General features: G+C 38.1%; 1 protein-coding gene across 3 annotated transcripts in view; it reads right to left on the reverse strand.

The window, feature by feature from the left end:
* Nucleotides 1-154: 154 nt before the first annotated feature.
* Nucleotides 155-27,511, reverse strand: part of LOC131769952 (polycystin-1-like protein 2) — a 40,867-nt gene continuing 13,510 nt past the window's right edge. For all 3 annotated transcript variants that reach the window (XM_066169748.1, XM_059085680.2, XM_066169749.1), the window contains 19 exons: nt 20,289-20,334; nt 16,805-16,940; nt 15,613-15,911; nt 14,778-14,916; nt 14,306-14,418; nt 13,925-13,980; nt 13,454-13,590; nt 11,850-12,639; nt 10,246-10,825; nt 9,764-9,949; nt 9,074-9,199; nt 8,527-8,739; nt 7,570-7,818; nt 6,532-7,299; nt 5,811-6,047; nt 4,256-5,350; nt 3,870-4,085; nt 3,374-3,545; nt 155-2,960 (listed from right to left, as the gene is read on the reverse strand). In XM_066169748.1, coding sequence (XP_066025845.1) covers nt 1,102-2,960; nt 3,374-3,545; nt 3,870-4,085; nt 4,256-5,350; nt 5,811-6,047; nt 6,532-7,299; nt 7,570-7,818; nt 8,527-8,739; nt 9,074-9,199; nt 9,764-9,949; nt 10,246-10,825; nt 11,850-12,639; nt 13,454-13,590; nt 13,925-13,980; nt 14,306-14,418; nt 14,778-14,916; nt 15,613-15,911; nt 16,805-16,886 — 7,317 coding nt within the window. In that variant the 5' untranslated portion in view covers nt 16,887-16,940; nt 20,289-20,334 and the 3' untranslated portion in view covers nt 155-1,101. The remainder of the gene's footprint in view (nt 2,961-3,373; nt 3,546-3,869; nt 4,086-4,255; nt 5,351-5,810; nt 6,048-6,531; nt 7,300-7,569; nt 7,819-8,526; nt 8,740-9,073; nt 9,200-9,763; nt 9,950-10,245; nt 10,826-11,849; nt 12,640-13,453; nt 13,591-13,924; nt 13,981-14,305; nt 14,419-14,777; nt 14,917-15,612; nt 15,912-16,804; nt 16,941-20,288; nt 20,335-27,511) is intronic.

Raw genomic sequence — 27,511 nt, forward strand, 5'->3', positions numbered from 1 at the left:
TGCAGGTTTTAGGAAAAGTGTACCGAAACAAAACAATTTTAAGTCTGTGGCAGTCACAATCTTAAACTAAGAATGAAAAACTTGTTTTTCTGACAAATATCAGCGTTATCATTTACTCGATGATGAAAACACCCCGGATATCTTCGACGTTTAAATCTTTTATTTACATTTCTGCCTCTGACATAAATTGAACATCAAATGTTCTATAATCAAAGACCTACACAGTTGTTCTCGGCACTGTTCTTTACGTCCGCCTCATGCATGATAACTAGACTGTCCGTCTTAGTATATAGTAATTATAGTAAATTATTTTACAGATTCAACTTTGGTTACCAAGAACGTTCAGCTAAATCATTTTCTAACAAAAACGATTTAGTGCAACAATTACCCTGAGATCAAGTCGACATAAAGCTATATCATTGAAACAAAGTTATAAAAATACTTATATAATTATTGAATTTGTAAAGCTATTTTAAAAAAAGGACATTTCCAGGATACCTATCCTTCTCACACCTTGAGTGAGTCACCACTCGTTTCATTGTCATAGACATCTGTCACAATTACCGACATAATTACTATTCTTTTCAGTGCACTCAAATGACCCTTCCTAGACTTCTTGCGCTCGCTTTTCAATGAAAATTCTGCCGTTTCAGTAGCATGCTGTCGAGGTCAGAAGGCCAATTTGTCTAATTAGGATAACAGTTAGGCCGACCTGTTAAAGTTATTAAAGAGTTCTTTGACAGACAACTCCCTAATTATCGGAAAATATGTACAAACTTGCTTATCCATACATCCTGCTCATTGAAGTTCTCAATTCGATTTTCACATAATAAACATAAGCGTATAACCTCTTAGTAGATAATTAAATCGAGCAGTGCTTTGCATGGGTACAGTTAACCTGCACTTTTAAAAAGGATATTTTTTTAACGACTTGCATAGGTGCGAACACTAGCGCAAGTCTAAAAATTGTTGAGAGAGAATAAAGCGTATACGAGGGATTCAGTCTCCGCTTGATTCACTCTTGATCCGAATATATAGCTTCCCTTTACTCTAAAAGGACGACATCCCAGGTATGTACAATCGATCCTTCGATCTGTAAGTCTAAATGTAGCTTTCTCTATCCTGAAAATCACTAGCGTCCGAGTCTCTGAAAGGCTCTCTATCCATGTCATAAATAGTCCCAGAACCGCCAAAGAAGGTTGTCATAGACTCAGCGTAAGACGTCCCATCGTCCCACGCGGTATCTTCGACATCGGAGGAGTCTTCGTTGCCTAGCAACTTTCTCACTGAGTCACGACCCTTACGTAGTCTGTCAATGTACATTGTGCTTTCACTCAAACTAAATAAGCTGCATTTACTGGACACTTTTTCTATTCCCAGTCCCCTGCAGGGCACTCGCAAGTCTTCGTCAAACTTCTGACCCTGGATGCCATACTTTTTTTGAACTTCATAGACTTTGTACCTTCGCGAGCGATGCAAGATAGAAATGTCTCTCAGCTCGCTGCTGATATTTCTCAAGCGTTTTTTAATATCTTCGAGAAACGAACTCTCAGTAACATTATCGTTACTCATCAGACCTTTCTCGCTGATGGAGTCGCAGTTGCTCCAGTTTATCGGTGTGTACTTACAGTCTTCTTCAAACCTTTTCTTGTATTGTGAGTGATGATTTTGAACGCTGTAGCTGTCTCTCCTTGGAAGAAATTTTGTATCCTGAAACGAAGTCAGCTTTTTGCTCACTTTTTTCTTAGCATAGTCCAAAAACACCCTCAGCATTTCAGCCTCTTCGTGCTCTCTATCGGGGTAAACTCTCACTTCTCGGTATGATTCATTCAGGATCGCCAGAAACATGTTTATAAGTATAGAAGCCATGGTGGTCATGAACAGAAAGAAGTAGATTGGTCCAATAATCCGATTGGCCGACTTAAGATCTTGGTAGTCCGTGTCTCCTCCGATAAACAATCCGAACTGAGTTCGGAAGACTTCGGAAACACTCGAGTACGCTTTCGTTGTGCTACCGAAGACGAGAAGTGCGACTTGCATGAAGGCTAGGAATGCCACCATAAAGACAGCCGAGTAGGAAACGATTTTGGCGCGGCAGCGTACCATGCTTGCCGCCAAACTAGAAATGTGCTCGTTAAATTGTAAGATCTTGAGAACTTTTATGGTCAAAATGAATACTAGGACGGCTATAAGCGCATTTTCAAGATCTGACCACATCACAGTGTAGTGAAAGCTTGAAGTTTCAAAGGGATTTGCGTGAATTCTGTTCACCAGCTTCGTTGTATAGTACCTTTGGAAAATGGAAAGCACAACTGTGGCAATTGCGGACAAAATCTGTGCCATCTCCACATAAGCCCATGCGGACTTGAAATAGGAGCATTTTTCCTTCCAGATTTTTACTGCCTCAGCAGTGATAAAGTAGAACACCATGAGAAGTACTATTAGCTCGCACACCGCGCTAAAAGAACGCTTTCCCGTCGCACCGTACAGTGACATCGTGTTGATTCTCTTAAACGTAGCTGCACCACCCAAGGGCAGAGCCTCATAAATGTAAGAGACAGCGCTGAAAAGATTTGTGGACGAGTCAAAAACCATAAACTCGATAAGAACCGCACGCGTTTTTTCATCAATCCATGAATTATTCTGCAAGTTTGTTATGACCCTCAGGGCAGATGCCTTTGTGTAGCCGAGATCTGCTACGAATCCACCTCCTCCGTAAAGTGCTCGTAGACCTTGAAGTGGAAGACTCTGCAGCTCTTCCGACGTTTTGTAACGCCAAGGTCTCGGGCACATCCGACGCAGTGCAAATTCCGAAAGCAACACCGTTTCATTGGTTGGAATTTTCCGCCATTGTGGCATACTGTAAAGGGTTTGGTCCTCACTGTCCCCACTATAAGGTGGCAGACAAGGGTGCAGTGTCTCTCTGAACTCGGAATACCGAGGTGAAATAGGACATGGGCCTGGAGTAAAATGGTAATCAAACCAATTAATGCAATATTTTGTGTGAAAAGTACAGAACCATGGGCCCGAAGTCTTTTGTGAATAATTATTCTCACCGTTTTGTTTTAAATTTACCTTAGTACTACATGAATTTTAAATGTCAGTTTGTTGACTCATGGCCAGTCATTTAAACTGAAAAGCAAGACACTTGTCTCTCATTATCCAAAGCAAAGGACTAGTTACAGATACAGCTGGTTACTAAGTATAGTTAGACGAGCAACATTCCTAGTCGGTAGGCAAATAAACAAACAACAGTCACGAGTAATTCCAACAAATAAGCTAGCCCTATCTTAATTTATCTTAAAGTACGTTTCGACCGAGTTGTAAAATGTTCGCTGGTTTTCCATAATAACAATACAGGAATATTTCCTACCTTGTTTCACCCTGAGCTGCCTAAAGCGGGGCATACCAACTAAGTATCCGGACATGTCTGACATAAATCCTTCTTTGTACTCGAAGGGCTGTCCGTTGTACCACTTTACGTCATACACAGCGGGAACCAGGTATTTCTGGGTCCACGCCCAAAAAGTATTAGTATCCCGGACCTTTGAGGAAACAAATCACTTGTTAAGGTTTTTCATATGCGTGGTCTTTAAATGTTTTCTCCTTTTACCGTCAGACCTGGGGCCCGTGTTTTGAACTTTCCGGTAATGACCGGTTCCGAAAACTTCTCTTGTTCGCAGCCGTGTTTAAACTCAAGATAGATGTGTGTTAAGCATTGACACTCAAAAAATGATATCAACAAAAATCTCAATTAAAAAGACACTGCTGGCATCTTTAGCTGATGCGACTCTTGAGTTTATTCTCAGTTTTCATTTTAAAGGGGTGTTTGCTCAAGTTTAAAAGAAGTGTTGAAAATAAAGGTTTACCCTGTCAAATTTCGGCAACAGGTCATCAATTCCCTTTGTCATCCAATAGTGCCCAGTGTCTCTCCTACCGTAAGATATCGTCATCAGTGCCCAGGCAAAGATCAAGTAGAAAGCCAATTCAATGAGAACTCGCGCCATCACCATCACTCGTAAGCGGTACTCCCGAAACTTTTCTAGCTGCTGGTTGTCGGGTTTCAGTGGTTTATGGGATTCCCCCTAATGAGAAAGAACGAAAACAGAATTAAGAGTTATATCAGAGAGACCCTCCTCTCCCTCCCCCTGACAGGACCCTGCTCCCTGGCATTTCGTCAGGTTTCCCTTACATGTTACTTGTATGAATTTCGTTTTTGGAGATATCTTCTCCGACGCTATGTTAATCAACATACCTTAACTATAGACTGCGCCACTGACTTCTCGTTTTCTTTATCGCTCTCATCCTCCGGCGCCTTCTTGATGAGTAACGCCAACAATGAAGCTACAATTACTACCTTGATTGGTTGAATAAACAGAATGTCTTGGGTGAAAGACACCAAGATGGAAGTTAGCCATTTGTTAGACACTTCAGTGCCCCACATCATGCTGTAGAAGACAGTGAAAGCAGCTGAAGTTAGAGAAGTCAAAATGCATAGTGCCCAGGCGATATAAACAAAGAATCGCGACAAGAAGCAGCCTGTTCTGTGCGTTTCGTCCACCATGAAGTTGTCACTGTTTGTGTTGAAGGCTTGAGTCACTTCTTGCCTACGTCTGCTGTTGCGGAACAGAAACACGATCAACACGTTCACAGGAACAACCAAGACAGCACTTTGTAAACCGATAATGATCTGTCGCCAGCTTAATACGAACGGCCCAAAGTGAAAAGCGTTGTCGGTATCCATAGCGCCAAACTGATAAAACATGGCATTCGTAACCATTGCAGACATCAACACGGATAAGCAACACGACACACGCTGAACGCGCGTAAATGAACTCGTCGGGGGTCTGGTGATAACCGACAGCCACACATGCCCGTCACCAAGCCCCATAGACACCCGACTGTAAAACTTGTTCTTAAAACTGTTGACTTCCTTAGTGGACGACGCGTAGAAGACGCGCTCGATTTTACCATCTTCCCTTTCGGCTGCTATCCAGCGGTTGCACAAAAAATGCCATGTGGTATCCGAAGTCGCATCCCGGATGACGATTTTGTTGACGAACCATTGAGGATTTTCTCCAGAGTTATCGTGCCAGATTTTGATATGTGATATATCACCCAGCGATTCCTTTAGCGACAATATAAATGTGTTAACACTTCCCCGAGCAAACAGCTTTTTGTTGCACATGGTGCTGCAGTTCAGCGGGATTACATCTGTGTCTATGTCTCCGTAAATCATGACGGCCACATTAGCGGAGGTTCCGCTTAGCCGCCACAAACCAGTGTAAATTTTCAGCTCGTAACAGTGGCTATTGGGATAAACGTCTCCTAAAGGAATCACCTGGGTTACCTAAAAGTTAAACAAAGAACATCAGCTCTCTCTTTGATACACTTTACTTATGGTCTTGTGCGCTCGGGGACACAAAGAGAATTGAATGGATGGACCAATTATCATGAGTAAGTTAAAACTACACGTTCTAATCACAGAGCGAACTGTAAGACGTAACAGGGTAATTTGGTATGATCAACTGCGTTGATAAATTTGATTGGCCACCGTAAATAGAGTTTCAAAGCTGACGTTTCGAACGTTAGCCCTTCGTCGAAGCCCTTCATCAGAGCTCCAACGAAGAGCTAACGCTCGAAACGTCAGCTTTGAAATTGTTTACGGTGGCCAATCCATGTTATCAGGTCAAATGATAATACTAAGTTATCCTGTTATACTCTCCCACCGATGCAGCACCGCACTGAGGAGAAATTCTGTCTTGAGAATGAAAAGGTTTTCTATTGTACATTTAACGACGTTTCCTTACCTTCTGCCTGTCACTTTGATCCGCCCGCCGTGCAAAAACCACCACAATTAAGTAAATTCCAAGCATTGCACATACTGTACCAAGCACTACAAAGTTTTTTGTCTCTAAGATGTTACTGAACGCGTCCCACACTTGGTCAAAGTCGATAGGATTGGGAGCAACCAAAAAGTCACCGCCGAACGCAGAGAGATGTGTGCAGAGGCACTGAACAGAACCATTGACTGGCTTTGGCCCGACCTTGATTGAGGGTAAAAAGAGTAAAAAAAGATGATGGAAATTACAATTTCAATTCTTTCTAAGGCGTGCGCGGAGTCTGCAATCTTTGTATATTCTCTAGCGAGGCCCAGACTTCGAGTCAAAGGATTTTGCATCAGTTGCTCGGAAACAAAGATAAACACGATACCAAAAAGATCACCTGCGCTGCTATGAGATAAGTATTAGGTTAAGTTAGGCTCACCCACGGTTTTATGGTAACGTTTCGACGATATTCGATATTCCTTTCTTTGGCTTATTTTGGGTACCATTGAGTCAATTTTAGTAAGACTCGTCACCTCCACTGCTTATCCTATGACATTTTTTCTGGCTACCTGTTTAAACTTATGATTTTCGGCCATGTTTTAAGCGTATGTAAGGAGATGTCGCAAAGCTAGAAAAGGCAAACCCACCAAAAAACTAATTACTAAAAAAAGTGTAGCTATTGAAAATAATGAATTTCACTCACTCTGCAGCCGAATGATGTCCATTTCTCTTTAGCTTCGGACCAATACAAACATGCTCCCATGGAGATTGACAATGTGTAGTTTACATCAGTACTGGGATCATACTCCGGAACAATCACCCTGGGGGTCGGGGGAGGAGTTGTCGGGGGATCCTTAAACTCCACACACATTTCCGACCTCCTGTGTCTTCCGTTTTCAGAGCAAGATCTCCGCCTGCGTTTAATTTCCTTTGAAAAGTCATCGGAGCCAGGCAGACGAATTCCAATGTAATGTAAACCGATGTGACTGGTGACGTCACTGGAAAGCGTCAGTACGTAAGGATCCTTGGTGCAGTTAAAATACCCACTGAGCATTTCATTGCTCGAGTTGTTCGTAAATCCTTTGGCATGCCTTTTACATGAGGTGAAATCTGGGACCTCAGCCATGAAATCGTAGTTTGATATTGTCGGTCGGCGAAGATAGCGAAAATAAACTTGTAGTTTTGATCCGTTTGATGGGACCACCTTGACGCTTACTACCATTCCCTCTTCGGAAATGACAACTCTGTGGTTTCGCATACTTCCATTAACACTTGGTTTCACAAAAGAGTGCAAAGGAACCTGCGGTGTCTGTGGTCTATCTGTTTTGATGTAAAGCTCGATTTCTTGAGACAGTTCCGAGACTTCAAGAACCTCTCCTTTATCGTTCTTAAGGTCTATGCTGATCACAGCTGACTTCACAAGCTTGGCGCTTTTGTCCCACGAAAAGGGATTATGCTTTAAAGAGAGCATCTGGGAAAAAATGAAAGTTAAAACTTGTCAGTGAAAATCATTGTCAGTCAGTCACCCAGTAAGTTGGTTGAATGGTGAATTCGTAGCTCAGTTGGTGAGAAAGGTTGGCAGCTAGGCAAGTGGGGCAACTGACCTGGCGGTGGGAGTGGGGGAGTAGGCCGGTCAGTCATGAGTTAATTTCCTATATTCCAGTAAAGGTTTCTGTTTGTCTGTCTGCGACTTCATCTTTTCGTCTGTGTACCTTACTCCTTTGCCATTGTAAATTCTTACCTGTGTGTCCACGTATTTCGTTTCCTGTGCTTGGGGACCCAACAGCTCCTTAGACGGAGGGAATGTCACTTTGCTGTCCTTTATCTTGGTGGGTTTGTCACTGATTGATCCTGGAGTCTGTCTGTTTAACCTCATGAATATCGCCTTGGTCTCAACTTCAACGGGTTCATCATCGACTTCTCTTGATGATAACATGCTGTCTCCGACTTTGGTAATCAGTATGAAGGCTTTTTCGGCAAGAACTTTTGTCTGTATAATGGGAAAGATGTGAACACTCAACAATGCTGAGGGTGTCAGGAAACTTGAATGAAACCTGACTCTCTTGTCCCTCTTTTGTTAAGCGCAGATTCCACATTTTGCGAATTTACGATCATTTATCTTGACGACTGGGATACTACGAGCGCCCTGATTGGTCAAAAACCTGTCATCTATTGCACAAGAAAGCCCATAGCCTCCGGCTCGTGATTACAAACTTTTCTCAAGTGCTACCAACATCTTAAGTGGGTTATTACGCCAGTAAACAGATGGAAGGTTTGCTCAAATAATCACGCAAATGTACTAATCAATTCGAAGTTTTAACATCCCCAATAGACAACCCGCGGGCATTTGGCCGCCATCCGTGTACCTGGTGTGGGAAATTTGAACCTTGCCTTGGTGGGGGAGGGGGTAGTTTGAACCACGGCGGAATACACGTGTTTCAATTTCAAATATGGAGGAGTTTAGAGGTAAAGAGAAATGGCTTAGAGGGAAATTTTCACATCGTAGAATAATACTAAAAACCAAACAACGGTACCAAAAACTAATACGTGACTTTGCTAAATTCTACAACATTCGTTGATCACACAGAGAATCGTTCAAAGGTTCAAATTCTCAGGGGAATTGCCTGGTGGGGAATGTTGCAGCTGCAAACTGATTGACGGATAATGTGATTATAAAACGAGAGTAAAAATTAGTGACCTTTGTTACGTTAACTTTGCTGCTTTCTTCGCTTGTTTCGTCTTTCTTGTTGTTTGTGTCAGCTTTCACGGCATTTGCATCAAGCACGTTGCCAATCCCCACCAACAGATTGTTTCCTGCCTTCTCGATGCCGGTGGGATCTTTGTCACTTCCTTCAACGGTAATGTTTTGAAACTTGTTTGTCATTCTTTCCAAAACATCCACCGAAGTCCACTACAGTAGAAAAAAAAAAAAAAGAAAAAAAAAGGTCAATGAGATGCTAATTTCGTTCAGGACATTCGTGGTGTAATAATACAAAGTTAATAACTCCTAAACTTATGAAAAAGAATATCACATCCTTCACCAGGGACCTTGAAAAGGCTCAGTCTATGGTGGTCAATGAGACTGCTTTGGTTTGTAGACTAAAGTTTTGAGGTTACTATTACTTTTGGCTGCATCCTTTCAAATGGCGGATTTTGTATCGTGAAAAAAAATCTTGGCTTTTATCCATACGAGACTTTCAAAATATCTTTCTTTGGTGCTTTACACATAAATGCAATTTACCTACCTGAGATTTTTCCGAGAGTTCTTCACTTTTGTCAGTCGCACTGGCCACAACTGAAGTCACAAGAATAATTCCCTGCAGGTCATTTACTTTGACTTTTGATGAATGTTTGATCATTTCGTCCTTGAACTAAAAAGCGACATTTCACATTACTATAAATAAAAGCCAAACTTACACAGGAGCTCTGGCATATGCTTTTCAGTCAAACGTTGCTGTTATCCTCCCGTCATTTTTAAATTGCCTTCTCTTATCTTCTGTAGCTCTACCAATAAAATGGTTTCGAGCTCTTACAACCATTCAAAGATTTCTAAAACGAGGTTAACCCTTCGACACCTAAGAGTGACAAATATCTACTTTCTCCTATCAGCCTTGAATCAAACATTAAAGCAATGAAAATATTGAAAATGATAACCAATTAAGGAGCTCCTTGTTGTCAAGCAAATAATCCTTGTCAGTAACAGAGGAAGTGTTAAAAGAACAGCGTGTAGAATACAAATATCAATGCTGGAGGGGAGGGGGGGGGGGGGTGTTAAGCCTTCATGCTTCTTAAGACGGTTTTTGAATAAGTAATTCATTCATGTCAATGTTTGAGCCGTGGCCTTTATTTCGTTATCGAGGCGATGAATCACTACCAGTGCAACATTTCTTTTGGATGGGGCACTTTCTGCCAATTTAAGGTAACGTAACTTCTACCTTTATTTTGTCCTCTTTTTTCACTTCTTTGTCGGTAGTTGCGGACATCACAGACAGTAAGGTGTTTGCCAGCCGCATGGCATCCTTGCCACCATCTTCGCTTTCCAGTAATTTAGCCATCTCACTATTATTTCCCATGGTGTATCGATACAGGGTCGTTGCATTTATTGTCCGACTCGAGAGAATCTTCGAAAGGAAAAATTACGTGTATAGAGATATCTTAATTGAAATAATTGTTCATGTAAGATGTATGTAGAGGTCGTGCACAAGAGCACGTTATCATTAGCAAATAACAATCTTGTTAAGCCTTAAATAAATTGCTTCAATCACGAAAATTCCTGCGATCCAAACTACATTTCATTTTCTAAATGGTTTCTATAAGCGCTAAGATTGCGTTACATTTTGCCTGGAACATCGTGTCACGCTCTCGTAATGGCGGCTAATATCGTAAAATTACCACCTGGCGTTACATTTGAACTCACCTTAACCTTTACAGTTTTGGACCCAAATCCCCCCCATTGGTCTTTGACATAGATATCCAACCAGAACATATTTTCTTTTTCGGAGTCGCCAAGAGGAAGCTTGTTAGTCTTTAAATAAGGCGAAGGGCTCTCCTGAAGTATTTCATACACCCCGCTACTCGACTTGTACCCAAATTGATAAATCAAGTCCTTGTCTTCATCCAGCCAACCGAAACAGGAAAATGTAAAATTTGTCACCAAAACTTGACCAGTGAATCGATCAACAGTGCAGTTTCCTCCTCGAGGGGACTGGTTTGTTGTGAAAGGATAAGTCGCAGAACTTCTAATTTTCTCAGTAAGATTTCCTCGAAGTTGTAATTCATATTTTTTGCCTTCTTCTAACACATGCATATCAATTTCCAGCAGCGAACGGTCTTCATTATTTTGTATTATAACTGGCTGAAATTCTCCAATGTCAGTTTTTACGAAAAGTGACCAGCGAAAGTACGTGTTATTTTGCTTGCAGGAATCGCCGTCGCAAAATCCTTCGAAAGATATTTTCTCTGCAGGATTGACTTTTTGTTTACAATTTCTTTTGCATCTGCAAGAGGAACAAAAGCGTTACAATTAAGGGATTTCACACGAGCAAAGGATTGAGGAGGGCCACAAAGGCTGGCGGAAAAAAAAAACAAAATGGCCGACATGCCATGGCTCAGGTAAGTCTCTGTTTTCTTCCATAATCATGGAGCGCTGTATGCATGACATTGGGTGGTTAGGAAATTGAAGAATTTTCTTTTTGACGGCGTGGATAATTTTTGTTTAATTTTTACCCTTCAATCTCTATGTGTGCGGAATTCGACAGACGCGATCGAGCTAGATCGGTCTACAATAAATACATTATTCTGCTACAACGAACAATGTATTTTTATTGTGTATGTGTACATAGTTGAAGGAAAATCTGCCTCGCTATAGGTGAAGGTTCAAAACAGTACAACAGTGTAACAGTAAGATGTTCCTGAGCATTCTTCATTGATGTTAACAGGTTTCTTTCAGTGATGATAATATCACATGACCATAACCACTCAGATATACCATGATATGGTCGTGTTTTGATCAAAGAAATTTAAGATTCACAAAAATAAAGTATATGCCATAAAAATTATAAAATTATACTACATTCTAAAATTTCTAACGGCTACAGCTAAAACTACATTCAATGATCCTAGAAACTATTAACCTGGGCCCAGTTGTAAAAAGGGCGGATAACGCTATCCAACGGATAAATCGCTGTCCAGCGGATAAATGATAGAAAAATATTCTGCGTTATCCACCGGATGGAGTTTTATCAAGTGGATAGTGTTATCCAACCTTCGAACAATCGGGGCCTGGACTCAATAAGTTTTGAATCAGAAATCTAAACATTTTCAGAAGATTACTTTCAGTGTATTTTTAGAACAGTTTGTCCTGGATAGCTCCTTTGTTTGCAGAGTCCCAAAGGCTTATCGATTTGTGACGTATAAGCCGAGAAGTGTGCTTATAAACCTCTCAAAAAGTGGCCAGAAGCGACAGTAACAGATTGAGAAAATAGAATGAGAAAGATTTATACCTTAGGAAAACCTCCTTACCTGATTTCTAGATGGAAGCTATTTCCACTTTTTAACTCAAATTCATAGGAAACATTCTCCTTTCTCGAATCTTTTTCCACAATTAACTGGATGATATAACTTTTATTGGGCTCCATTTGGTCTAAGAGTAACTTTGCATGTGCGCCTGTGAAATTCAGTTTGCCGGGTCCACTTCCATAACACCCTTTTACATTTAATCTGTTTCCACTGTTATGTGGAACAACAACTGGGAGTGTTGCAGTATTTCCAAAGGTCTCATTTTTTCTTGCACAAAGCCATGTAAACGTTAAGCCACTCTGTTCTTTCTTTTGCACATCAGGGTCAAAAGAATTTGATGCATTAAATTCAAGATACCTGTGGTATCCTTTAAGAATATTATCCAGTGGAGGTTTTGTTGACACAGCCACATGTAGAGGTGTTTCAGTGACTCGCAGGAATCCATAATTGTAGTTCATACAACCAGTAGCATTTACCAGAACCTCAATGTAGTATACACCATACTGAAGGGTGTGTTTTGATATTTCCTTCTGTATAATAGTTGTATTTCCAAGTACAGTTTCCTCCATGGAAATACTTGTGGATTTAAAAGCATTTTTCCTGTCCACATTTTTTTTCCGTCGAGAGTTCTGTAATTGTGCAATTTTCCAAGTAACAAGAGCCTTTTGTTGAGTTTCGCTATTGATAAATGCTCTTACTACGTAGGAGGCTGAGCGATTGATCTTCAGAGTTTCGTCATGGTCATGAGAAAGGTTTGATAGAGAAATGTTTGGCATTGTGCAGAAGGACGACCCTGCCCGATGAAAAAAGGTAACCATTGATTAATCACATAAATAATTTACCATTTTATTATTGAGAAACTGAATACCGATCGCTTTTAGACAGGGTAGTAAATAGAATTGATGGTAGAAGGCAAATATGAAATGGTAGGTGGCCAGGTTGTTGTGAACGTGAATTTTTTATGTCAGTCTACACACAAGACGGGGAAATATTCCGAAAAATTTTCTTTAGGCGCTGCTGCACGAAGCTCGTACGAATCTTCGAATAAATACTTAGCGTTGAATCGTTTCACAAATCTAAACATTTTACCGATAAATCATGCAGACAACTCCAGCCAAAACTGGAAAACGGTTGCCATACAAACTTTAACTGTTAGACCTTTCATCAATACCTTTGGTAAAATGAGGTCAAAGTGGCTGGCTAACGAGCAAGCCATTTGGTTTTGCCACCAGCTCTTACTAACAGCTCTGATTTAGATAGTTTTTCAAATGCATGTTTTTTTTTAAAGTGTAGGTTTACTTTTCTGCGCACTGTGATAGACTTCACTATCCTAGCTATTAGTTAAAATGCCTGAGGCGCTCCGCGAAGTTTGCACAAGTGTTCGAGCAAATTCTGAGCGTTAAATCATTTCACACGACTGAACATGCTATTAGTAAATCATGCACTCAATTCCACCCATTTTCTATAAGTGCGTGTTGAAAGTGATCCATGATTTCTCTATTTTTGCTTTTCTGTCTGCTGTGGTAGAGCTATCAGTCCTATCAAATTATCATTATAAAAAAAGCCTATGATTAGTCGTTACCTGTGGAAATTGAATTAAATAGTACCTTTAGGGTCCTTTACAGCAAAGAAGCTAGAGTCAAATTTGGTAAAGTTTTTTAAGAGTTGTTTTGCTCCCACAATCATCTGTTTGACTTGTGAATCTCGCACACCAACTTTGATGCCAACAATTAAGCTTCCAGGTCTAAAACAAGGGAAAAAAATTGATTTAAATGATCATACGCAAAGGTTTCTTCAATGTTTTCGGAAACTATTGCAATTTTGTTCAGCATACACACGTCAAATCATACTGCATTCAAGTGATTTAGCAAGTTCTCAATCCACAAGGTTTCGTCCTCAGTATTGAGTGCTGGAAAAGATTTACTTTATAATCAACAGTATCACTGAAGCTATATCGATGGCTCTATTAAGATATTTAGTCTTACCCTGTATGTTTAGCTTATGATTGTTTTAGCATGATAAACATCGCTATAGATTTAATTATTTACTATGGTTTGGGTTAAGAGACGTTACTGTACCTGAGGCTCTCAAGCTTAACCACTTGCACTCCTGGAAGACGGCTTATCTGGTGCATCTACCAGTAAATAAATAAGATAATAAGAATCTTTCGCAGTCACGATATAACGGCCTAATTGTTCATTTATCCATACAGGCCTTCAGACACGTGTAGTCTGTACTCTGAATAGAAAACACGCCTTTTCTAACGGCTGGAGTGAAATTAACTCAACAATTTACTTATCAACGTTAGTAAGTAAAAAATAAACAGCAAAAATAACACAAATAAACATAAGGGATATAAAAAACGGAAACTTCATCATGATCATCACCAGCAGCATCAACTTCAGCTGAAAAAACCTACCATAACATATATGCATCTTTTCTTAACTGAAAAGTGATACCTCGCTCTCTAGCTTCGTTTCGATGACTTTAAACCCGTCGGATTTTTTGTCTATGAGCATTTCCAAAGTGCAATGTTTATCTCTCCACCGGAAGTGTAGCTCCACAGACCTCTCTGTGGATGAAAAATTAACAGAAAAAGAATTAAACAAAATCTTTATGAGCAACAGGAAAAAAAGCTTGGTGAACCACAGTGGGCCATTGGCGATTGTCCTGGGACAGGCTTTTGGGGTTGTGTTGTTTTTTGTTTTTAATTTGGAGAAAGGACGATGAACGCTAAGGGAAGGTTGGTGAAGTAGTAACCAAACAATATTCTGTTCTGTGCATACATTTGACATAAAGGGACGAGAAAAGTGGCATTGTCACTACCTGCCTAGTTTCTAATCTTTTATTTTCTGAGATTGATATTTTCTAATTTTTCATGCCGTGTTAATTTGAGGGAGGTATCTGTTGTAAGAACGTCATTCCACTTACTCATTATGCATCCGTAGAGTTCAAATCTGAAGGCAACATTGATGTGGTAAGCACGTGGCTCAATAAAAATTTTCTCTACGTTTTCAGGTGCAAAGTTGTTTCGCACAATCGTATCTGAGTCATTGTTTCCTCGAAACAACTACAATGCAAAAGAGAATATATCAGATATTTAGGTAAAAAGACAAACATTGTAGGAGAATAAAGTTTTAAGGCAGATGAATGGGAACTAGCTTACATTCTCTTTGCGTGGTTTTCACATGTTTGCATCCTCTTTGCGACGTTTTTACAGGTTTTCACAGCTGTTTACGAAACCTCTTTGGAGCTTATTGGAAAAATATTCTACCATTTCACTAGCATCTTCGAATGTAAATATTGAATTTCTCAATGCGAGTTCTTCTTTTAATCCTTGACCCCTAAATTGATCAGCATCCAACTTCTTCCTACAATATCCCCCCTGAATCAAACATTGAGGTCATGAGAGTACAGGAAATGGTCACTAGCTAAAGAACCTTTTGATTTTTTAACAAATTCTCCATGTCAGCACCTTAGAAAATGTATGGGGAACAGTATGAAGAATAATCACATTGATGTTAGGGTGTAAGGAGTTTTATTTTCCCAAAGGACAATTGATTAGAAAATAAGGGCTTCAGAACTCTACGTTCTTCGTATTTTTTCATTAATATTGTAAGATTGGACATATATCCACTTTTAAAATTAGAACCATCTCCCTTTCAGTCGTGATATTAGGTGTCCTTTCAGTAAATAACAGTAAAACTCTCAACTCCTTTCTTAAGTAATTTCACTGCTTATTTTGTGTTGCCATCACGCCCATTACCTTGGGTCTCCCATCGCTGTCAACGAAGAACCTTTCCGAACTGCTTTGACGCATGAAACTCACGTAATACTGTTCAACCCACTCTTTTATCTCAGGATCACCAAACCCTTGCATGGCCACTCCAGTTACTACTGTCTCTGTGTCGAACGTTACCCAAACAAACTTGTTTTTTAGCTCATCCGTTTCTTCAGCTCTGTACCCGCCAGTGCCATTTATCTTAGCATAATTGGGATATGTGTTCAAATCGTGATAGGAATACGTGTGCACTGATGTTAGTTCTAGAGGAAGGTTACAAGCAACTGGAAAACAAATCGAGAAAAAAAAACACCTCAGTAAGTTTGCCATTTTTGAATTGACTATAAGAGAGGGTACTTCGACTCCTCTTATAGAGGAGAAAATTCAATAAAGAACCACTTAAAACACTGTTTCACTAGAGTGGTTTGGAAATGTAACACTGAGCTCAAGAGTATTCATTCTTGTGCCAGGCCTTTAGGGACCAGTATTTATTTATCACCTAAGGGAGGGGGGGGGGGGGGGGAAGGCGGAGAAATTTCATATGGTTACAGGGGAAACGGAGGGCGATCAGTCCTCGCCAACAGAGTCTAAAGAACGGGCATCAAAATAATATTTTTAAATGTTAAAAGAGCTTTATGGGAAGATCAAGTAAATTTTAACGTGACATAACCAAAATCTCTGGTTCTGAGAAGTCTCTCTCTGAAACTGATGAAGTCTAATTCACTCCAAGAACTTTAGCTCACATGAGGGTCGAACTACAATTATATAGTAATTAACTAAGAATCGTGTATACTCTATGTTTAAAAGCGCCTTGAAAGGGCTCAGGCTTTTTAAAATTCAGGAAAGTAACTTTCAATATTGTCATGGAAATGTTCCACACGCATAAGGAATTGAAGCAGCTTCAGCGTGGAACACTACGCGAGAGTAATCAAGGGATTTATCCGCAGAATCGCACTGAATTAGAGAACATATTTAATGGTCAATATCACTCGTGACAACCGCTGACCACTTGAAATTAGTGTAAATTGGTTTCTCTAATTTAGCTGCATCGTATCTGGAATCATTAAATAGTGCATCACGATAGCTAACAGTAGTAACAGTATTTGGTGAATTTAAACAGTGGTAGATGGTACTTTAGAATTTGAGTGCGAAATTTATCTTCTAAAATGTGAGCTACCTTCAGATGGTGAGGCTGTATCTTGTGCGTTGGAGACACAGATGGTAAGGCTCAGAGAGGCGATGATGAGTATTTTCGCCATGATGTTATCCAAGGTGCCTCTCCCGCTAATAAATCACCAGTGGCTCACATGTGTCTGAAAAGAGGACAGAAAGTGTTTGGAGACAGATTGAATTTGAGATAGTTAATCTGATTATTTTCAACTTCTCCTGGGGGCCGAGCAAGCATAAACAAAAAGAAGGCCAGGCCATAACACCGGGAGCTATACTACAGGTAGTTGAATTATTTCTTACGTTTATTTTTGAGTGAAAATGTACAAGCATAAGATTAAAGGAGGTACTTTGAATTTTGGATTCACTTTTAAGCATATATACTCGGGATAACTTATTTAACTGCAGTGATTTATAAATCAGTTTCTGATATGGTTTTTTTAGTGCAAACGGATACGTCCAACTTGATTTGTAGGCTAGTATCGATTTGTTTTTAGAATACGATTTACCCATTTTCAAAGGTACATAAATTTAGAAGCTAAATAATTATTTTCAGTCTCGACCCTTTTGACCTTATAAAAGTCTTTCGCTTCTTCTTCCTGGAACTTCTAGAGTAACTGATTGAGTAACTTGATCAATGTGTTTTTGTACTCGTACAGAAGCAATGCCAATCAAACCAATGTTTTTAAAGCTGACGATGCTTTATCGTGGCCATTATTTAAAAACTTGTAGTTGTTATTCTGATCGTGTGACACGAATACTAACTGCTCTCTAGTTAATTAGGCGTTATTATTGCTACGCCTTCTTCATCGAAAATAAACTGTTTACTCTTACTGTCGATTGTTAATACGCAGTCACCTTTGAACTGTATTTTTGTAAACGTATACTATTGCTAAAGTTATGTATCTTTTGTTCAAATTGTATCTGGTATTTTTATATTCCTCACGTTGGTTTATTTTGGTCAAACTATCGACGAACGGCTGTGGAAATTTAAAGTGATATTGACGATGTTTACTTTTCGAAAGTCCATATATGTATGCTACAAGCGCAGTTTGGTTGCAACCTACAACTTTATAACTTAAGAATAGGTGACAGTTTGATGAACGACTGTCAATCTCCTGTCAGCTCTTCCCTGGTTACTTTAAAAGAACAGGCAACAACCTAGTGATCAGTTAGTAGTCACCAGTTTAGTCGTAAAGTTAAGACTGCCAGTTAAACTTCGGCCAAACCATCAAACAAGTGGAAAATTAAAGGCACAGTTTACTTTGTTGGTTAGTTAGCCAGTCCTCCAACCAAAAGCTGTCATGGCGATTGATTCGTATCTACAGCTTTATACGTTACAAAGAGCCAATAAGCAGGGCAGATTTTAAATCAATTTTTCACCGAAAATTACGTATAAGGAATATAGTACTGTTTGGGAATATCATGGGCTGATCAAATTTTGTACAAGAAGTTGATACCTGCCGTCTGTAAGCAAAGTACGACCCATCTGTAATATTTCAATAATTTTTAGTTTGTTGTCTCTAAAATGAAGACGCCTAGTGTTTCAAATTCTTCTTTGGGTCTATTCTATGCGCCTTCTTGTGACACTGCGGCCCAAAATCAGTCCTTCCAGAGGAGAGCTACCAAATTCACAATATTTCCTTCCAGTTATTTTCAACCAACTGTAAAGTAGCAGCGGTTTACAGGAAGATAATATTCACTTACGTATATTTATTCGGTGATATATGGTTGGTCCATCTGAATGTAAACAGGAGGTTGTTGAATTAATAGCAACTTCAATAATTGACTTTTGTTGAAAATAATGTCACTTAGAAATTTCCGTCGTTCAACTTTTGGTTTAGATTTCCTGATTATGTACCTTAGCGAGTAAGCTACGTCATGATAAGGGTCCTACGGTGAAAAACATTCCCGCCTAATCATCTCCATGCCAAAAAATAGAATGAAAAGAAGCAAGCTAGAAACACGGCAGTTCACTATGCAGAGCAGAAGATAGGAAAGAAGACAGGACAGAAAATAAACATGAAAAATATTTCGTAGCCTTGTGCAACTCCTTCTCGTTTTCAACTAAAACACTGAGAATTGTTTGGATTTAATTTTACGTTGTCTTATGTTCCTGCTCTTTCACGTAAATTTTCTTAATCATTCAGAAAACCACGTATCAACGGCAGATTGGATATGAGGTGTAATGCATTTTCCAGTCAAACCTTGAATGTTATTTTTCTCAACTTTTGAGCGGATGGGTGAAGTGGAAATTTTAAATTTGAAATGTGTGTCAGTGTGTGTGTGTGAATTGTTGCTATATGTACTAGATGTTTCTGCGTATTGTTTTCTTTCCAAAAGAAGAGAGTGGGTCGCCAAATCATCATGGAGGAAAGCGTGCGACATTTTCAAATAATGTAGTATCTCCAATTTCTTACTCCTTCTCAGCTTAGTTTGTAAAGTGCAAGCAGGTGTTAAAAACTCTTACACGGCTGATAAAGGCTACCTGGAGGCGATTGGATGAGACCACTTCCCTCTGTAAATATAGGAAGTTCTGATGACGTACTGTCAAAATATTTTTTTCAATTATTGCGTAACTTCAATTACGATGCGAAAGGAAAAACTACTTAAATGAAGTCCGGATCAACAGAGAATAAATCCCGCTTGTGACTCTTTCTTTACCATCTCTCTTGAAGAGCAGTTTTCGACAAGAGATTACAGATGAGGTCACTTTTACAGAAGTATGTCTTTTTCAGCCTTAGATATCCAAAGATGGCTTATTTATACTAGTAAAAGGGACAGATTCACGAACAAACAAGCAACACAAACAAAGAAAGCCTGCGACTAACAATTAGTTATATTATTCTTTGCAAACACGAATTATGAAACGGAAATAATATTAACAGAAAAGTGCAGCTTTCACTAGTACTCGATACGATTTGAACTGGTAAAGAAAGGGTTTAATCAAATGTTATTGGAAATAAAGGTATTAAAGGAACCTGCCGTATATTAAACTACTTTCGCATAATTAAAATTGGAATTCTTATCTTATTTATGGCTCATTCTTTCCTTGGAAAAATTTAACGTCTACTTTTGATCCACGAAATGAAGAAAGGAATTTCCCCATGCTAACTTTTTTTTTGCGACCTCAAAGGTCTAATGTAAAAGTGGCTAAAGAAATTAATGTTGATTAGCTTTTTGTCTTAGTAAACAGAAGTTTTTACAATCCATTACAAACAGCAAAAGCAAACCCAGGATGATATCGACTTCTAAGAGTGTCCACTAGCTTACGTCTTTACTCAATGTCTTTGTTTTTACGATGAAAATCCTGGTAAATTCCAGCGTCTAATGATGAAATAACTGAGGTATTATTGGCAATACCACCTATGAATACTGTGATGTGTTGCGCCGAGATAATTTGCTCCTACCGCGCTAAACAAATTAATTTTTTCACTCTTGCCTGCTTTACAATCTGTTTGGATTATATGGAATTCGTAATTTTTCCTTCTTACCTTGATTGCCAAGTTTTGTCCTCGTGTTGCATCATTGTGGGTTGATCTGCGAAAGAAAACGAAATTAAAATTTCTGGCAATGTGGCCTCCCCGTGTGCACACAGTGATGCGACCAATTGTCAATAAATATAATCAGACTTCTTGCTGTCTTAAAACCCTGGGAAACTGTTAAATATTTCTGCCAATTTTTTTAGTAGCTTCTTATCTGTTTTTTCTTTGGGAGCTGTAAAACAAGAATTATGCACCTGATACGTCAAATTTTAATATGTCCGTAGTTCATCCTTCAAGGGTACTTTTCTCTCAGGTTTCACTGGCTATTTATTTATCTTTTATTTTGTTTTGCAATTTGTCTTTTCTGTTTTTTTCTTATGAAAATAATGAGGTTTTGTTTCTATTAGAAAACAGTGAAAGAACATCGTTTCGGAGTGCAAAACAATTTTAAATTGCGTCTTTGCTGGTACATGTATCAGGAAATAATATCAATTAAGCATTTTCATTCAGCCGAATGAAACAAGCATAAAAACACCGAGTTATCATGACACTTCTGTGTTTCTTTGAACCTCGGGGTACATCCACATATTGGTGCTTATTTAATACTGGCCAATAATTTTTTTTTTGAAGTTACAAATGTGGTTTGAAGTTCTCAGGACAACCCGGAAACAGCGCCATTCTTCTCATTTTTTTAATTAAAGGGGTTTTAGTTTTCGGGGCTTAAATGAAAAATGCTTTTGCCAATCACTGTGTTTTGACATACTATAGAATGCCTTCAACTCGTATTTGGTATCGAGGTAACTTGTTATTTGTTTGCGTAGTTTAATTTTATTCAATTTCGACTCTTTTTAATTGCTGCCTATTGTATTTGTAGTTTTTACACTGAAACGTGCGCACAAATGTTTGATTTGAAGTTCTTGAATGAAAGCTCAGCAATATTCCTCATTTTTATGGCAGAGAATACTTTGTTCACTTCATACGTTTGGGTATCCTTTGCGAGAAACCTAATCAAATTAGAAATTAAAAAACATGCTGTTTAAAATCGCATTCAAACGAAAGGTTGAAAATACACAGTAATGGTTTTTCACGGTAGAAGTAGTTATGCCCTGTCAAAGTAATATGATATTTGAGGTAGTGAGGAATGATTTAATAATAATGATAATAGCAAAATAATGATGATGATAGTGATGATAATAATAATATTAATAACGATGATGATGATGATGAGGATAGATATAATATTATCATAATAATGATTTGATAATGATTACGATTGAAATATTGACAAATATGAAAATATCGATGATGACGATGATGGTTATGGCCATCATCAATAAGAAGAAGAGACAAGTGAAATCTAATTATTTTTGTTCACTACATTACTACATTCGAGGTTCGATGAAACAAAAACTTTCCTTTAATCAGTCTTGTTGCTATTCAATGAGATATGGTAGTGCTGGTGAAACATTTGAGTTTTTGAGTCAAACTGGTCTAATAATTTTATTTAAGATGATTTCTCTGAAATACATTCCCTAGTTTGAGATTTTTCTGATTGTTTATGTTCCATTATCTTAGATTTGAAAGTTAGAGTAGAGGTGTCTGAACTTCTTCAGGAGCGGCAGCAGTTTGGAAATAACAGAGCCAAGTAAAAAGAGTTTCATAGAAACTGAAGGTTTGCCTTTTCGTTAGAGCTTAAGCCATGGAGGAAAAGCCGACATTTATAAGTGTGAGGCTTGGGAAAGTTTAAAAGCCACAAATAATCACAAAACAAACTTGCTGGACTTAGTATCATGCACAGTCGCCTTTCCTCCACAATTTCCAGTTGATAAAGAATTAAGAAAACTTTCGTAGGTATCTCATGTTAATGAACTTCAGCTAACCCTACGGGGTTATCTTGATTTGGTTCAAAGTGATCTTGGGTCGTTTTAAATGGATCTGGTTTGATAGACTACCCGCTGTTTTCTTTGACTAAACGATTGTTGTTTGTAAACGTTCACCCAGTATGGGTAAGGAAACCGCCAATTTTACAGCTTCAAATGATTAGTGGAGTCTGCATAGCTTGGTACAACCCAAAAAAATAAAAATATGAGGTTATTTTGGTGACACCATGATATTTATCAGTTATGAATTTATTTAGTTTTTATTTTGTAATCCATCGCCTCGAAAGTTCTGGAGCTTGAATTCTTTAATCCTTACTGATGGGCCAACCTACCTCATGGACGTCTGTTCGTTTTACAGCTTTCTCTTAAGTGAAATAGTCCAAAAAAGCTTCATCTCGAAGATAATGCGAAATTTTTGCCAACATTTAAATGCAAGGCTTTCTTTTTCTTTGACTGCATAATAATTTTTTGGTCGTTAATATTGCTTTTGACGCGACCCCTTTGAGGTTTCTGCACAGAAATCTTTAACAGCTCTTCTTAAAGCTTCTTCGATTTTCAATTTAAATACATATTTGTTGAGACGTTTTTAATTAGTTAGTCCCAATACTAAGTCTTGAAAACGCGTTTGGTCAAAAGAAATATAAATGGTTTTGTAAATTGATGGTTTTTTTTATTTGTATATTTGTTATGTTGTTTTATTTTTTTAAGCCAGATATATTTTGGTTAACTTATCCCACGGAATTAAAAGAGTGCGAAAAGATTGCGAAAAATTACTGACCAAATGCCTCCTTTCTGTCTCGATAAAATAAACCGCGTAATAAAGTCGGAAATTTCTCTTCTGCGTTAAGAGATTATATGCATTAGTCAGGTGCCCAATGGATGGGTTCCTTTTCAAATTTTAAAGACATTTTAAACCTTTCATCCAACAGCGAGCTTTTAATAACACTTTTTTTCAATAGAGATGCGAGCCTTGTAAGCTCTGAAATGGTTTGACGTAACTCTGTTAATTTGCATTCTTAATTTTTTTTACGGTTTCGTTAATGTGACTTGCTCCACAAAATATTCCTGAAATCGATCTTGGAAAAAAGTACAGGATGGAGTTTCCGAGAGGATATTTTCTTAAACGGAGCATTCTTTGATTATTATATTTTTTTAAACTTTGAGGCCTCGTGAAGATCTCTCGGATTCTGTCTGCCCCCGCATTTTTTTAATACATATATTTTTCATTTTTCATCGAAACATTTGCCTCCGCATCGAGGTTTTAGGTTTAATGTAATCTCTTTTGTGGTCGTCCTAATTTGCTGCCCAGTTATAGATGGTTAGAATTAAATTTCCCTTTAAAATACAAGCACTTCAATATTTTTCAAGCTACGCCCCAAATCAACAATTCTCTTTGCCCAGTGGCTCAAATTTCTAAAGTTGTGAGTGAAATTGTCATTTTGTACCGATGAATACGTTACCCTGCACGAAAAATATTCAACAATCTCAAAATAAAAGTGGGCAAACACAACAACAAGAACCACGAGGTTATTGCTGTTTCTTTTCAATAACTGTCCCTATGCCGTATCTTGTTTAGGCGTAGGATTTTGGAGGAAACTGAAAATTAGAGTTGCTTCACGTATATTGACGCAGTTCAATAGCGTTTCATTAATTTCCAATATTGTCGAACAATACGTGCTGGCAACGTTTACGCCAAAAACGCCAATTCAAACAAAATTTTATGAGGCAGTAGTGTATTTACCACCCGTTAATATGCTGATGGTCATTTGACTTCAAATTTATTAGAAATTTTCTAAAGAGTGTAGATTTGGTCAGTTAAAGACATTGACGCGACCGGAATATACAGCTGCTCATTTTGTTGATTAAAAATCCATTTTATTTTCTGTTGTACGTGATTCTAAAGAAGTACTTAGATCTACGTCGTCACTACATATTCTTTCGGAAATATACTGATATACATGGAAAGTTTCATTTGAAATTTTATCTTGTGGTCGCGATATCAATCTCATTTTTATCATTCATTTATATTCGTAATATTCGTAGGAAAATTAGGAAATGATACTGGTGACCTCACGTGAATTCTTTATAGGAGAACTTTTGCTTTAAGTGAGAGAAAATCAGTGCCTGAGAAAAAAAGTCAGGGAAGGGTTAAAGGTTAAGAGTGATTTTCAGGATCGATTTTATTGCCTTTTTCTTTTCCTTTTTTTTTTGAACTTTTAAGCAACCAATGAAATACAGTTAAAAAGTATTTACAGTCGAGGTCACGGTTGACTAAGCTGCTTTGAGTAAACCGTCTTTTTTTTTTAATACGTTGTCTTTAATTTTTACCTAACTTTTTTCGTATGTTGAAACTACATTGTTGGAAAATTCTCTTTGTCTTATGAAAAGTGTGAGACCTTTCCCTATCAAACTATGCTTTACTTGAGCTAACTTGAGGTATCATACATTTCATGGCTTTTTACTCTGGAAGATATTCATGGAGCACTACTGATGACTTTGCCGTGCCCTCAAAGCTCTCTGCCTCATGATGTCGTAGGGAGCTTTAATAAGAATTTATTCATCCTCTTTTAATTTTTTTTAAAAGTAATTTTGATTTCGTTCGTGCTTTTCGCGTGGTCTATGGTATTGGAAATTCTGTGGCATCCACATACTATTAATATTCATTGAAAAGTGTACTTATGTTGATATTTACTCCGATAACCCAAACGTGTTCCTGCATAACTTCACCTTCCAGTGACTGTGGGGGTCGTTTTTGGTCACTTGATGATTTCATTAACCGCATACAGGAATACGTTTTCTCTTTGAAAGATGTTTGAATCGAAAGGTGTTGAAATCGCAATCGATTATTTTTGTCTAAAGAAGTTGGAATAAACTCTTCACGTGCTATAATAAGAAAAATTAATTTCTGCTCAACGAGTTTTTTTCGAAGATATTTTTTCCGACGCCCTAGTGATAACCTGATTGGAATTCTTTACGTGAACAGATGAAATAGATTTACAGAGGTGAAAATCAATTTATAATATTCCTTGAAAAGGTGCAAAGCTTTTCTTTTGTTTTTTAGACCCTAGTCATGAGTATAAAAATTGTGCTTCCTACACGAAGGTAGAAACCCCGTTTAATATCATCTTACCGTCGCGAACCTTTTCGCTCAAAAGTAATGAGAAATCCTGGTGATGGCCTTTTTTAACCCGATTGATAAAATACTCGTGGAAAGATAGAAAGAATCACCAGCCAGCCGGATTCTGAATATTTTTCCTCTCTCAACTCCTCTCAGTATTTTAGGAGCAAAAAAAAGTTTGCCTTCAGTGCAGAAGTTGCGAAATTTGTTGTGTTACAGTCAATTAACAATTTCAAAGCGGCCGGAAATAAAACTCAAGATTTCAACTTAAAACGTTTACTCAAATTTTCCTACCTGAAATTTTTCTCTCTAGAACTTTGCCGTTGTCGCTCCAATGACGATGTTTTAGTTTGTAGTGTCGCGTGGTCTACTTTTTCCAACTTTTAAAAAAGCAATTAAACGATTCTTTTCCCTTTGCACCTGCCACTGCTCTCATTTTAATAGATTCGGGCTCAGATTTTTCGTGCGATAAAATGAATAAATTGTTTGTTTTCCATGAAGCCAATAAGTGAATGGGATCTGTTATCAGACCGCCGGGGAATACATTGGGCATTTCGAAACGTTGCGCCCCCCAATGACATGTTCCGCCAGAAAATTAGATTCATACCATAGTAGTTTCAATGAATCCCGCCAAGCTCACAAATTTTCTTGTTTGAGGGGAGGTTGCGTGCAGGTTTTCAGCAGGAAATCCATTGAACTCGTGGAGAGTCATGGCCGTATTTAATAAATATTTCACTAGTTGAAATGACATTATTGCTACGAATATACCGTTTTCTTTCATTTGGTTCAAAAAGCGGTAAAATAAAACGCCTTGTGCCAGCGTGCGACTTACCAGAAAACTCAAGGTAATTTTTGCGTCGACATCCCAAAGCTCAATGTACGATTTTTTTAAAATATAATCCATTGCATAATCTCAGGGCTTAGATGCTGACATTTACTCAAAGGAAAATAATGTAGATTCCTCAGCTCGAAAATAACTAATGCAAATTTTATTCATGACCTCTGCTCGCAATTAAAAGGCTTTTAGAGCTCTCTAGTCGATCCTTACCGAGGTACGAGATACTCATTCAGATCCCGATGTACCAATTATTATACTAAGACTCACAGAAGCAAGGTGGTAACGTTTTGTTTCGCACTCGTTAATTTGAATTAAAATGTCCCTTTTATTTCTATGCACAGAGAAATATATGTATTTTTTTTTATTCAGATAGCAAAGTTCAAATTAGAGGGTATTTTTGTCTCAGCTTTCGACAAAGCATAAGTAATGTCCTTCAAAGCAACAGCGGTGTACCTTTGTTTGGTAGTCGTTGGGAAATACATTACAATTTATATCGCAAAAAGGAAAAAAGTCATAGAATAACTGTCCTAGAGTCAGTCTGGAAAGCTCTTGTTTGCTTGTTTTGACCCAAGTTTTAAGAGTAAGACTTAATTGTGTCCAGCTTTACAAAAAATCTTCAATCTTCATGCAATTGGTCTTTGATTTCTCTACTTACTAATACGTACTTGCTAATACGAACCATATTTCTCTGATCATGAGAGCATTTTCGTGGAAAGTGGAATGATAGTTTACTAGCGAGAAAGCCAAGCAGGTGTACAGCTTTTCCCTCTTAAAGACTTTATTGAAACTGCAGTGGAAAGAAACCTTCCTGGGGCTTCAGAAGATTGCATACTACCTCCAAACCTCCAGTGGTATGCGATATGTGATAAGTCAACGTCTCGTAAATTTTAAAAGTTAAATATTTCGAGTGTACGACTTAGCAGCAAAATTGAGCGATAAACGTCTAATATGCCAAAAGAAAAAAAAATTGGTTTCCCTTTGCTATATCCAATTTATTTTAAATTTGTTGATTTAAAAATAGTCTCATTTTTTTTCTCAATGTTCTAAGTTTCAGCAAAGTTTTTGGCATAATAGCTTTCCTGTATGTTGCCTTTTCAAACCGATATTTCGCAAATACGTTGGACAAGCGGATGTACTATTTTTTTTTAGCATTTTTAGCAACTGATTTTGTGCTACTTTAAGCAAAGACTTCTTTTGGGTTAAAAGGAGCCCTTTAACTTTTGCAGCTTCCGTTTGCACAAAAATGAAAGATTTTTATTATATGATTTTTTGCATTTAAATGAAGGCCATCGTTTAGTCTTTCCAAAATCACATGAAATATTAAACTGATATAAATATTTCTTTAACTAGAAATACAAAAGGTTATACAAAGTGACAACACGAGTGGCCAAATTTA

This window comes from Pocillopora verrucosa, chromosome 7 (genome assembly GCF_036669915.1).
Source record: "Pocillopora verrucosa isolate sample1 chromosome 7, ASM3666991v2, whole genome shotgun sequence".
NCBI lineage: Eukaryota > Metazoa > Cnidaria > Anthozoa > Scleractinia > Pocilloporidae > Pocillopora > Pocillopora verrucosa.